At 45.2% G+C, this 12,889-nt stretch overlaps 1 protein-coding gene across 1 annotated transcript in view; it reads right to left on the reverse strand.

The window, feature by feature from the left end:
* MAN1A1 (mannosidase alpha class 1A member 1) overlaps positions 1-9,376 on the reverse strand; it is a 137,497-nt gene extending 128,121 nt beyond the window's left edge. The window contains exon 1 of the mRNA XM_062488765.1: positions 8,789-9,376. Within this exon, the coding sequence (XP_062344749.1) occupies positions 8,789-9,376 (588 nt within the window). The remainder of the gene's footprint in view (positions 1-8,788) is intronic.
* Positions 9,377-12,889: the final 3,513 nt, after the last annotated feature.

Here is a 12,889-nt window from a genome sequence, read left to right on the forward strand (position 1 = left end):
TTCTTATAACTTTAACAGTTATAAGAATGTAACAGCAGGTTATGTGCTCATCCAATCTGTTTGAAAAGCTTTTAAAATCAGAGGCATCAAAATGAGCAATACCTGTATCTTCATAAACACCAGCTATAAAATCCAGCCAGCTTACCGTGGAGAGTTATAGCAAATTGTCATATTATTTCATGCAAGCCTTTCTTGGTTACAACAAAGTTTAAACTGAAGATTTCAAGATGCAAGAAAGACAAACTAGGAGTTTTACTACCCTACATGCCTTCCTTCATACCAGCACTGGAGCATAGCCTTCAAGCATTGCTTCAGAAGATTACAAAGCTAGTGACCTAAACACAGAACGCAGGGAGTCTGAGGTTTAACCTCTCCCTGCAATAAAACAATGCATTTAGCAGCAGTTTAGTGGTAAAGCAAAGCTGCTCATGTGCAGTCAAGAATCACGCTCCAAAACTCAGGTTTAAACTGACCCTAATGAACTGACATGCCCATGCTGGAGACCTGCAGCACAGGCGGGAGCGAAGACAGCCTTCACCCAGCACAGAGCAACAGCCCCTGGTTTAGTGGGGAACAGCCAGACAGGAACCAGGTATCTAGGTTCTGCTCTGAAAGCCGGCACACCGTGCAGCCCTGTGCCACTCCATGGACTGCTCTCAGCCCTAGAAAACCCAACCGCTTCCCCTCAACAGCAAAGCTTCTGGACTCTGCAGGCAGGGCTGCCAAGCACAGCGATATAACTGCGGCTTAACCACAGGTCTGCAAAAGGTTTCGTTTCATCTGGTTCGGGGAAGCGTGCGCTTCATTACTCACCAATTATGTTTTCATAACAGACTTGCAGATGAGATTAAAAAGTGTCATGGAAAACAGAAAAACAGAAGATGCCTCTCAGAAGCGTGTGCTCACACTCTTCATATCACATGCTTAAAAAAACCCAAACAACTCAGTGAAAAAAGAAAAGGAAAAAAACCTGAAAAATGTTGCAGATAGATTTTCACACAAAAGGAACCAGTATATTCAGCATCTTGTATGTTGCCCATATTGCTTAGTTTACAGTCCCTCACCCCCCCTCCTCCTGCCACTCCAATTATTTTCCTCACTTGTAAAAATGACAGTTCTATAAATAACTTAGAAAGAGACCACAAAATCCTTCAAAACTGAATGTGTAAAACATGCTTTACACAGAGACACACATGAATATTTGAGTTTATTACCAAAAAAGAGACACAACCAGAGTGTCTCATCATCACTGTACCACCCCAGGTGGCAATTTATTGCCCGAGTAAGTGCTGCACTGTTAAGACAGAGCAAACACTGAATCAAAGCCACTTTCCTGAAGTATTACTCTTACTGTGCCAAATGAGTTAGGAAGACAAATTTGTTATTTGTAAATAAAGGAAACATTTGTCAAGATATTATCTTTAAGATGAAAACCGCAGAAATTTCCTCTTATGCTGGCTCCCTAAGCTAGAAAAAAAAAAAAAAAAAACAACCTAACCAAAGGGGAAGTTAACACTTTCAGCAATCCTTAGAGCAGTATGTTTCAGACAACTTTAAGAAAAGGTCTGTCCATCCAACAGGCACACAGATCTTTCTGCAAGGACATTAGTTATTTTCCACAAGAAGAGTCATCTTCTGTCTCTCCATGACTTCCTTTTCATAAATTCTATACTTTCATTAACATTCAAAGAAGGAATCAAAGCTTGGCTGTCTACCACTCTTATTTGCTCCCTGGATGAGATAAGACATTTTTTTTGGTCTTAACAGTAGATTTTAATAAACAGGTGGAATATTTTCTGCTTCAGCTTGCCTGCAGCACAGAACTACAGCCTTAAGCAACTATACTCACTAACATGATTTACTCTGTTTCTTTATATTAATTGGCTGCCATAGGCTGCTACACTAGCATTAAAGACAAAATCATCACCATGAGAATGTAACTTTTGCTGAAGTACAGGAGATATTTCATTTTAAGCTTTACTTCATGTCTTTATAGCAGCTTATTTATTTCTCATGAAAAGAGTCCTGTGTGTCTAGAATGTACATTTTGCCTTTACAAAAAGATAAAGAATTAATCACGTGCTTGTTTCTGTTTGTTTTTTGTTGTTGTTGTTTGTGGGGTTTTTTGTTTGTTTGTTTTTTGTGAAAACCAGATGTTTTCTACTAAACATTTAAAGTCTTGCCATTTTCACCACAATTCTGAGGATCCAGTTATAAAGGACATTCAGTTAGTTTCAATAAATTTACCTGTTGAGAATATAGACCAAGTCTGAGGATAGGAAAATCAAATATTCCGCTTAGCACAGAGAAAACAGGTGCAAGGCTGTAAAAACACAAACTAGCAATTGGGAACACACCCTATTCCAATCAGATATGCTCGCTGTCACACAGTGAAACACCCCTCCAACTCATGATCAAAGTTCAAATCCAAGATCATTTGACTGAAGGGAAGTTATAAGATTCTCATAGAAAGTCCCAAACAAAACAACACAAAACAAGCCCAAACAAAGCAGCACCTGAAACAACGTCCTTCCCTAAAAAGGAAGGTCCCTAAGACCCCAGGGGGTCTTAGCAGGAGGAACATTAATTTGGCAAATATATACCCTAGTTCATATTTTGGGGATGCGAAGATACCTCAGAGACCATTCTCCTCCACTTTCCTCTCCTTTCAAATGCAGTGGCTTAGTGGGGATCCACTGCATCCACTGCTCGGACCTCCACTAAACCATTTCAGCTCCCTACCCCACCAGGCCACAAATCCAACAAAAGCAAGGACAGCTTCATGTTTGGTTGGAAAGTTGAGCTGGCTCTCCATAGGTTCTGCCAAGTGCCAGATACAAGATGATGCTTAATAGAGTCACTAAATCATATACTCAGTAACACAGCTGAAGCTTCTCTGCACCCTGTAGCAACATTAACCCTAAGTAAGGGCTTTAACTTATTGTTTTGTGACATTTTTTATATAATAAGGCAATCCCAGCCACCTCTAGCTTACCATCATCATATGTGATTCCCATCTTTAGGCACTTTATTCACCTCCTCAGTGAATTTTATAAAACCATTTAAAAAAATAATAACCACAATAAACAGTATTTATCAGCAAGGAAAGCACTACCAAAAACTGAAAAAGAAATAGCAAATACAAAAACAGTGAAGATTACAAATAAATAAACAAAGCTTTGGGTGAGGAAAGAAAACAGCAAGATTAATTTTAAATTTCAACAAACTTAATGACAACTGTAAGATATCAGCATTAAGGTCACAAGATATTTCAGGAAAACTTTTGAAATGCATTGATTGCATCATCAGCATGTTGGCAGGAATCACCACATTGCTTACTCATTACATGTCAACTCTTTTCCTTTCACTGAATCATGTTCTTAAAGAAATGTATCATCAGGGAATGTGTTTTTTTCTGTTTGAAACCCAAACCAGCAATACTTCAACTGCTGCATTTTAACTGTTCCCTCTCCTGTGAAGGTCTTCACAACCTTCCTCTCAGTAAAAGCACTCTGAATTTTGGTCTACAGCAACTGGGGCTTCAGTAATTCCAGTTTCTGTATTTCCTTTTTCCTTTTCTGTTATGAGGTTCTGGAAGGTAAACCTCCTGAAGAGAAATGCTTCATTCTGCTAAAGAAGGTTATTACAGGAGACAGAACCTTTGCTCTGAAAAAGTCTCATTACAGAGATTCGGTTTTAATGGAGAACTTAGGCAAGAAGATCAGACACCAGCTACTAAGACACTGCTATTCAAAGAGTTTTCGTATCCTTCATCCACTTGCTTCTTCACCACAGCCAAAACTAGCATCAAGTCAACCCTTTCAATAATGCCTTTGACTCACGAACCTGACAGAAAGTCTAGCAGAAATCCAGACAGGGGTTTTTTGGTGGTTTTTAATTGTTTTTTTTTTTTTTTTTTTTTGGGGGGGGGGAGGGGTTGGTGGGGTTTGTTTGTTTGTTTTTGTTTGTTTGTTTTTTTGGTTTGCTCTGACAGTTTTCAGATTATTTACTGAGCTGAAGCATCTTATGGAGGGATGCAGTGGAAGTCACAGAAAGTAGACAGTGGGAGAAGGCAGTCAGAAGTGGTATAGAGAGACTTCTCCTCCTCTCCCAATAGCAAGAAGTAATAGTGACGTCACCTTGTTGTATAAATAGTCTCATAAGGAAACAAAACTCCATCCAGCCTGGCACTGCACCTTCCTGAGCAGCAGCACCAGGATACCAGGCAGTAGGAAAGCAACTGGTAGAAACATGCAGGAAGACACAAGGGGGCAACTGCCTTTCTACAGCAGTGAGTGACCATCTATAATTTTGCCATCACTCCTTGTTAATAAAGAGATCTGATTACATCCAAATATTTAATGTCAAGCACATATTAGATCTCTGATTAGTGCTTTATTTCCATGCTCACGAGCTTTCTTTTCTCAAGACACTGCGGAACATCTCTGTAACATTACTGAGACTTCCATCTAAATTGCACAAAAGCCCCCATAGAAAATGGAAACTAAGGAAGCTTCAGAATTCACACTACCAATGCCACTTCAATCCAGTTCTTCACAGAAAGACAGGGAGGGAAGCTGCAGAATCTGCTCTGTTGACTCACAACCACTGCCCTGTTGAGCTTAAAGAACTGGTATTCAAATTCCTGTCTGCAGGACTTGTACTACATGACTGCAACAGCTGAGAGCTGTGCAAGCATTTGAAGCACTGCATGACCATGCTCTCCAGACATTGATTCCAGTTTACCAGGGAGGCTTTTATCCTGAAAACATGTCCAAACAGCTCTGATCAATAACATGAACAGTTTCCAAGCTAGTTACCTTGTACAAGAACAGCACAGCTGCATTAGTATGGTGCTCCACCAACACCAAGTGCTTGCTGTTCAGCAGGATTAATTAGTCTGGGCAGAGCACTGCACTAATGTGATTATATAGCTTATAGTACCTGAGCTAGCTCATTCATTGTTTCTATTCCTTAGCTCTGAAATAAAAGGAGTTTAGGTTTTGCTGTTTTCTTAGAACCAAAATAATCCCAACACCTTTTCTTTCTTGGAAAAGAGAGAAATGCAACTTGGAGAAGACTCAAAATCAGGTTTTCCTAATTAAAATAATGCATCTCCTACCTTCATAACCTCTCTCCACTATTATCATCCTCTAATCACTTCTTTTGTGTGTATCAACTACCTGCGCACCTGCAAATCTTCCCTTGACATCAGGAATAACAATGTCCAGCCATAACCAACTGTGACAAGAGCTGGAAGGCATTACAATTGAGTGGAAAGGAATCATCACTGCCTTGCACTCCTTTTTTCCAGGCAGGGAACAGATACCACAGGAGGTACTTGCTTCAAAGAGGGGCCACCTTTCAAAGCAATGAGGGGCATAGCAAGAAGACAAACCACAACCTCCTCATCCACAGTATGGGGCTTTCTGTCAGCACATGGAAACAGAGACCAATGTGAGGCATACCAGGGACACCCAGACCTTGCCCAAGTCATGGGAGCACCGGAGGAACTGACTGAATAACCTGAGTTCTGGCAAATGCAAGTGGGCTGGTATGCCCAAAGTGTGCTTCTTGGCTTGAGCCTCCCTGAGGCATCCTGCATGAGGACAATGCTCAGGGCAGGCAACATTAGGCCATCCAGTAAAAAAAATCAGCAGCCACAAGCAACTGACAGCAGTTGAACAACAGGAAGTACTGGGGAAAGCCCCACAGCTGGCAGTACTGCTTTTTCTTCTGAGCGTGCCTGCAGCACATCAACAGAATAGAAACAGAGGACTATCACAGCACCCAGTAGTATCTCTGGTCTCTTCCCTGCACAGACACACCTGCACACAGCCAGGACCCAGAGGTATAACACAGCAGGGCAGTTCCCATAGACAGACCTTGAGAGCAACCATATCCTTGTGATAGAGTAAAAGACAGTGATAGCAACAGGATCTCTACCTCTTCACACTTCCACTAGTATTTTCCTTGCTCAATAAGCATTTATTTTTCTTTTTGGTAATATTATATTGGTTTAAATACTAGGAAAGTTTCAAGAACCTTTCTATTTCCCTCTTGATTTAGGATTCACCATGGTTTTGTGGGGTTTTTTGTTTTGTTTTTAATATAAAAGAGCAAGCTGTAGAAAAAATGTTTAAAATTTCTAGAACAAAATTTGGCTAAGAAATGCTGTTCATGGCATTTCATTGCTTTGTGATTGCAAATGATATTGTACTGCTTGGACTTCAAAACACGCATGTCAATTTAAAATTTAAAACAGTAAATGGATTAAACACCTCTAAGGTATCTTCCCTCTCAGCTTTATGTTAGCATGTTGACGGGACAGAGACCTTCCACAACAGAAATGCAGGGAAGAACAAGCTTATTTTTGGCATTCTTTTCCTTTAAAGTAGCTTGCTTCTTTCTGTAAAGAACACCCACAAGAATAGTTTCAAATGTTGAGTTCTAGATATATGACATAAAGCGGACAATGCAGACACAAATTCCAGGCTCAAAAGAGTATGAAAGCAGAAAGATTCTTTATGTTTGCATCTCCAGCATGCAACCACTGGGCACAAAAGGGAAGAACTTTAACGGATAATTCTGGTTTCTATGCAGTTAAAGTACAAAAGTTCATATTTTAAAAAGAAACAATTTGAAACTATTTGAAGTTTTAAAACTTAGCTAAAAAAGACTGCAGATTAGAAATCCATCTTGACACTAAGGTAACAGTATTTAAAAAGGGAACTGAAGCTTGCAAAAAGACAAAAAGAAAGGCAACAAAAAAGGCCAACACATGAAACAATGTGAAGCAAGTTAGCACAGAACAGAAACACTGTTTTACTGTCAATAGAAAAATGCATTCATCGAAAAAGACAAAAAACAAACCAGGCAAAGTACTGCAAAAATGCTAAATAAAGTAAGAAACCAAGATGTTAAGGTCACATAGTGATTTAAAAGGAAAAGAAAATCCCAGAAACATCACATAATATTGAGGACTTAAACTAAGATATGAAGGAAAACAAAGATCTGGAAACTAAGTGCAGTCTCTCTGTCATCTCCTATGCTTAAACAGCCAAAACTCTGGTTTGGGGAGGCTACTGTGAAACTGATGCTGTGTGGAAGTGGAGGTGAAAGAGGATGGAAAGGAAAGCAAAGAAGAAATTGAAGTGATGTTGGCCATATGTACACATACACATACATATCCACATTTAATAAAAGGTAACTCAGACTAGCTGGCACACAGTGGGACCAGCAAGAGAGAAACATATTTGTTATCTTCCTCCTCCTGTTTATTTACTTGTTGCAGTCTTCTGTACCACAGAATCTTACATCAGGTCTGGAGCCTCATTACTTCTAAATACTTCTACATGGCAATTTGACGTAGCTGGAAAAGGAGTTTGCTGGTATTTGTAACTTTCCATATGCCTCAGGGAGGCTACACAACTAAACCAGAAGACAACATAATCTCTGCACACTTCAGGATGTGGTCTGTACCATGTGCTCCTAAGAGTTTCTCCCTTCAAAATACCTTTGCATTGGCACATACTGCTTATGACTTACAACTACACTACACAATTTGCTGAACCAGGTGAAGTGACATGAGGACTCCAGAGCACAGAATACAACTTGATAATTGTGAGAGCTTATTATCAGATGCTCCATGTGATATCACAGCTCACTTTTCAGAGCACTCTGTACAAACACACAATAAAAACAAATCATTTTAAATAAGGCTAACCAGATTCCCCAAATACTAAAACACTCTGTAGTAAGTCTCACGCCTATCTCATTTCCACTGCCACAGAACATGAAAAATATACTACTAATTAATTCATAAACCTTAATCTCTGCAGGCAGCTGAAATTGTCAGTTCGATAAATAAGCCAACCAGCACTGATGGGAAGCTGAACTGTACTATCAAGAAAATTTTTCTTCTACCAGAAAACCCTGTCAAGCTGTGCCCATGACAGCATTACCTGGACACAGTTTGGAGAATTTCTGTAGGGAAGGATTTAAACCGGTACCTGAACCAACCGAACAGCAGGACTGAAAATAGGCGGTTGGACGAATTTGTCAAAGCACACACAGCTCTGACTCTTTACCACTAAATCTAAATTGACTGTATTTCGCCAAATGCCCCCAACTCTTCAGAAAGCCGGTATCGCTGAATAGTGAACCGCACGAACCCGACACAAACCGCGACACCCTCTGGAGCGCTGCACCGCACCTTTACTCCGCACTCACCCGGCACGGACAGCCCCGGGCAGCTCCTCAGCCAAGAGGGCGGCACGGGCAGGTCGCCGTGTCCCGCTGGCTCCCGCACTCTGCGGAGGCACCCGACGCTCACCGGCCGAGCCCGGGACGTCCCACGGGAGCGCAGGCGGACCCGCGCCGCTCTTCCTCCCCGGAGTCGTTGCCCCCAGTCCCCGGTGCCCCGCGAAGCGACCCAACCCTCGCCGGGCTTTGCTTGCTCCCTGGGTTTCGGTGCAACAGCTGGGGCAACCTGGCAACATCGGGAGGGAGGCGCAGCCGGCACGGAGCGGGCAGCGCGGGCCCGCAAGCGGGAACGCACCGCGGGATGCGAGGATGCAACCGCGAGCGACGCCGCCGATCTGCGCTGCGGCTACCGAGCGACAGCCGGCCAGAAAGACCCCCTTCCCGCAGGGAGGAGGCACCAGGACGGGTCAGGGGTCCCCCAACACCGCCGGGGCAGTGTGAGGACCCGGCAGCGACCTGTTGCCCGGCGCGGCAGCGTGGAGGCGCATCCCCCGGAGCGGGACCGACAGCCGCCACCACCCACCTCTTTGATTTTCTCCCTCCTCTGGCGGACGTCGGGGTCGGCGGGCTCCTGCCCCACGGCGCCGACGGGCTGGCGGAAGAGGCGCTGGGGCAGCCCGGGGGCGCCCGCCTCCTTCCTGCCGCGGGTGTCCTGCAGAAGTTTCTCCTTGTCCTGGCGGATGTCCCTGCGGATCTCCTCGGGCAGCTTTTGCAGCGTCTCCTTGGCCTCCCGCAGAGCCCGCTCGTGGTCCGCGCGGATCCGCTCCAGGCTGCCCGCTCCGCCCGCGGCCGCCGCCGCCGCCGCCGGACCGCCTCCGGGCTGCGGAGGGGCGCGGGGCTGCCCGCCGGGCGGCGGCGGCTGCAGGGCGGCCGAGTGGAAGAAGACGCCGCTGAGCAGCTTGGAGGAGTCGGGTAGGAAAAAGATGGCCCCGAAGCAGAGGGTGATGAAGGCGCTGAACACCAGCAGCAGCACGAACTTCTCCGTCAGCCGGAACGCGCCGGGGCCCGCTGCCTTCCTGCCCCCGCCGCCCGCGCCGCTGCCCGCGGGGCCGCCCAGCGTCCCCGGCCCCGCCGCGCTACCGAAGAGCGGCAGCAAGCTAGCGGCGGGCATGACCCCCGCGCCGCCTCAGCCTCAGCGCCGCGCCGCGCCGCCGCCGCGCAGGGACCGCACCGCACCGGACCGGACCGGACCGCACCGGACGGCTCGGCTCCGCCGCCCCCTCCCCGCCTCGGCTGCACAAAGTTTCCTCGGGCGGACGCGGCAACTTTTCCCTTCCCCGCGGCCGCGCTCCTTCTGCTCCCCCGCCGGCAGCGCTCGGCAGCGTCTGCGGGGCGGGCGCTGTCAGCTCCAGCCCATGCTGCCGCCGGGCCGCCGCCGCGGGTGCCGCTCCCCGCTCCGCCCGCGCGGAACTGCCGGGCGGCCGGGGGCGGGGCGGGGCGGGGCCGCCGCCGGCCCAATGGCGGGGGGGGCGGGGCGCGGGCGCTGCCGGACCGCGGGTCCCGGGATGCGCTATCCCGGGCGCCGGAGGGGCACGGCGGCGGGGTCCGCCCGCTTCGGCCCCGTGGGCGGAGGCGCCGGCGGCCCGGTCCGGGCGGGCGCGCGCGCGGTACCGGCAGATGCCGGCAGCGCTCCCTCGCGCACCCACGTGCACGCTGGTGCGCGCACACGCGCGCGCGTGAACCCTCCCGCGGGCGCGCGGCTGGGCCCTGCGCGCTCCCGGGCACGCGCGCACAGGCGCGCACGCGGCCGCCGGGTCGCGCGCCGGGCGGGCGGCGGTGCGAGGGGAGCGGGGCACGGCGGGAACAACTCCCGACCCACCGGCCAGGACGAGCTCTAATCCACTCTTTGTAAGAAAAACAAGGCTTAATTTTATATATATATACATATATATGTATGTTTATATATATATATATATATGTATAGGGGTTTTTTTCCCCGTAGGTAAAACGGGCACCTTTTCCAAGGAAGTAGGGTATGTATCTGTGATAATGTGAAAATCACACTTTTCATCTACGCTAGTACAAATGAAAATACCGTCGTGTGTTGGCACAAGGAAGTACCGTGTTTAATAGTGGATCAAACTGCTGCATCAAGCTCCCCAAGCATTCAGTGAGAGGGAGGGTTTCCAAAAAGCAAACAAAAAAGCAAGGTACGGATTTTTTTTTTAATTTTGCCCGTGTTACAGAGCAATGCAATAAGCAGCGGGCATGTGAGAAGAATAAAATGTTGTGTCACTTTAACAGAAAAAGGGAACCCAGCCAACACCCGGGGGTTTATCTCCAACTTTTTTGGAACATACTCAGAATCTACCTAGAGTTTCACAGCAGTTCAGCACTGTTATCTTCAACATTTCTCCCCAAATGTTAAATACACAGTCAGAAAGAAAACAGTGACATATTTGTTCCCAGAAGTTAGGATGCTGAGGTTGGTTTGTTTGCCTATTTGCATGGCTTTATTTTGCAAGGGGGAAAAAAAAGAAAAAAACAACGGTAGAGGGAAGTCTGTGCTTTAAGCAAGGGCTGGGAGAAGTCATTGTGTAAGCCTTACAGACATGATTTTGAAAATGGGCTTGGCATGGATCTAATTCAGCTCCCAGTGGAATTAAGGGGAGTTTTACCATTGACTTAATAGGAATAAAGCAAGGCTGCTGCCCAGTGCTTTTCCAAATCCCTTTCTTTAGAAGTTCGAGTATGTAACAGATTAATTAAAAACAGGTTCAGGGAAGACAGTTATATAGAAATGTTGGAGTGAGTCCTGCAAAACTCCCCTAAGTATATAAGCAAATGCTTCTGTGAAATTTCAGGATTATACATGAAACTGAAGGATCAGGGGCCCAACTTAATGTTCAGTGAGATCAGTAATTTAATTTAGTTTTTGTTCAGATTTTCTTTAAATCCTATTTTTTTTTCCTGAGTTGCATTTTCCCACATTTAGAAGTGAAACTATTGCTCAAACTTAACAATAAGCACTCTGACTTTGACACACATTTCCCAGAAATGTTTAACGTAACCCAATAGCTGTGCCAAGACAAAATTGTTTAGGATTGAAGAAATCAGACTGCTTGGAAAAGGAGATAAGAATCCATGGTGATTTTTTTTTTTTTTAATGCAACATTTAAGGTAGTGAATATGGGATTTAGCTGTTGAAAGAGAGTTGACTAATGAAAAAGCTTCCTAAATGGTGAAATACCACTCTCAGCTCCAGCGAACATATTCTGCTTCAATCACTGTGTATGTGGGTGTGCAATATTTTCAACAGATTGCCCTCAAAACTCATCACTACTTATGTGATAATATTTGGAGGCAGAAATTATTGCTGGAAGAAATGCCTTCCTTCAGTATGCTGAAGTCATTCCTTAGGTTGCCATATTTCTATAGCACTTCATGAATGGATGCAGGAATAGAAAATGCCATCACATGGGGTTCTGCTCCTGTGTCTCTTAAAATGAGGCTCTCAGAACTCATCAGCCTTTTTCCTTTTGGTGTTCAACCTAACTACTAGGGCCCATGTGTGGATTCATGCCAGGGGCTTCACTGCCACGCCCATCACTGTCTTTGGGACATCCTGAGCATGAGGGAAGCTATGTAAAGATGGAAATTGTTAAATTCTCAAGCCTTTGTAATAAGATGATCGTTCCTCCTCTGAGCAGGACACAAAATATTGTATGCAGAGTGTTCCTATTGTTAGCACTTAATGTTACAGTTACCAGTAAGGTCATGTGGGAACTACTGAGTGGGACTATTGAAGCATGTAAAGTAACTGGCATAAAGAGCTGTTCACTAGGTGGGGGCAATGGTGACTGAAAGAAAAAACCTGCTTCAACCCAACAGTGATATACTAGTTCCTTGGGCTTTTTGTCACTAATTTGTGTCAGGCACAAGGTATTCCAAGGACCACGAAAATATAAGGAGTAGCTCAGAGTAAAATACCTTTGATTCCAAGTACTAAAATGTACAATGCTCATTTTTAACTGGATGTGTCCAACAGGCAGTTCAGCTATAAAGTTAAATCATAGGCACTTAAACTGTGTCCAAAAATCCAAATAAAATACAAACAAGTGAAGCTCAGTGTTTCCATTACCCTGGAGGCAGAAGTGGAAAGCCCACCTGCCTGCACCAGGACTTGTACTGAAAGATCCTCTTTGAATACAACTCTGTCAGCATATCCACCTAGTGGATATTGAACTGCCTGCTACTTTGGGTTGTTTTTTTTTGCTAAGCTATCTGCATTACTTCCTGGATGACATCAGCTAAAATGGGAAAAAATAAGTCTCTGGGCAGTTGTTTTGCTATGCTGGGTAAGGCTGGGTCCTACCCAGTTTGCTTATACCAACAAAACACTGGACTGCATCCCTCCCATGGAGAGAAATATGCTCCTGTGGATTCAGCTGCAGAATCAGGAATAATTTTCCATCAATCATGCATAGGTCAAGCATTTATAGGAAGGTAGAACTGATACATGAGAAGTGGTGAGAGGGAGATTTGCATAATACGGAACAAGACTCCTTTCTGTAATAAATTTTCTGAATAGGGAAATTTGTTGCATATTGACTGAAAAGCCCGGAGGAAAAAAAAAAACAAAAACAAAAACAAAAGAAAAAAACAAAAAAACCCAAAAAAACCC

This window comes from Cinclus cinclus, chromosome 3, assembly GCF_963662255.1.
Source record: "Cinclus cinclus chromosome 3, bCinCin1.1, whole genome shotgun sequence".
Classification (NCBI taxonomy): Eukaryota; Metazoa; Chordata; class Aves; order Passeriformes; family Cinclidae; genus Cinclus; species Cinclus cinclus.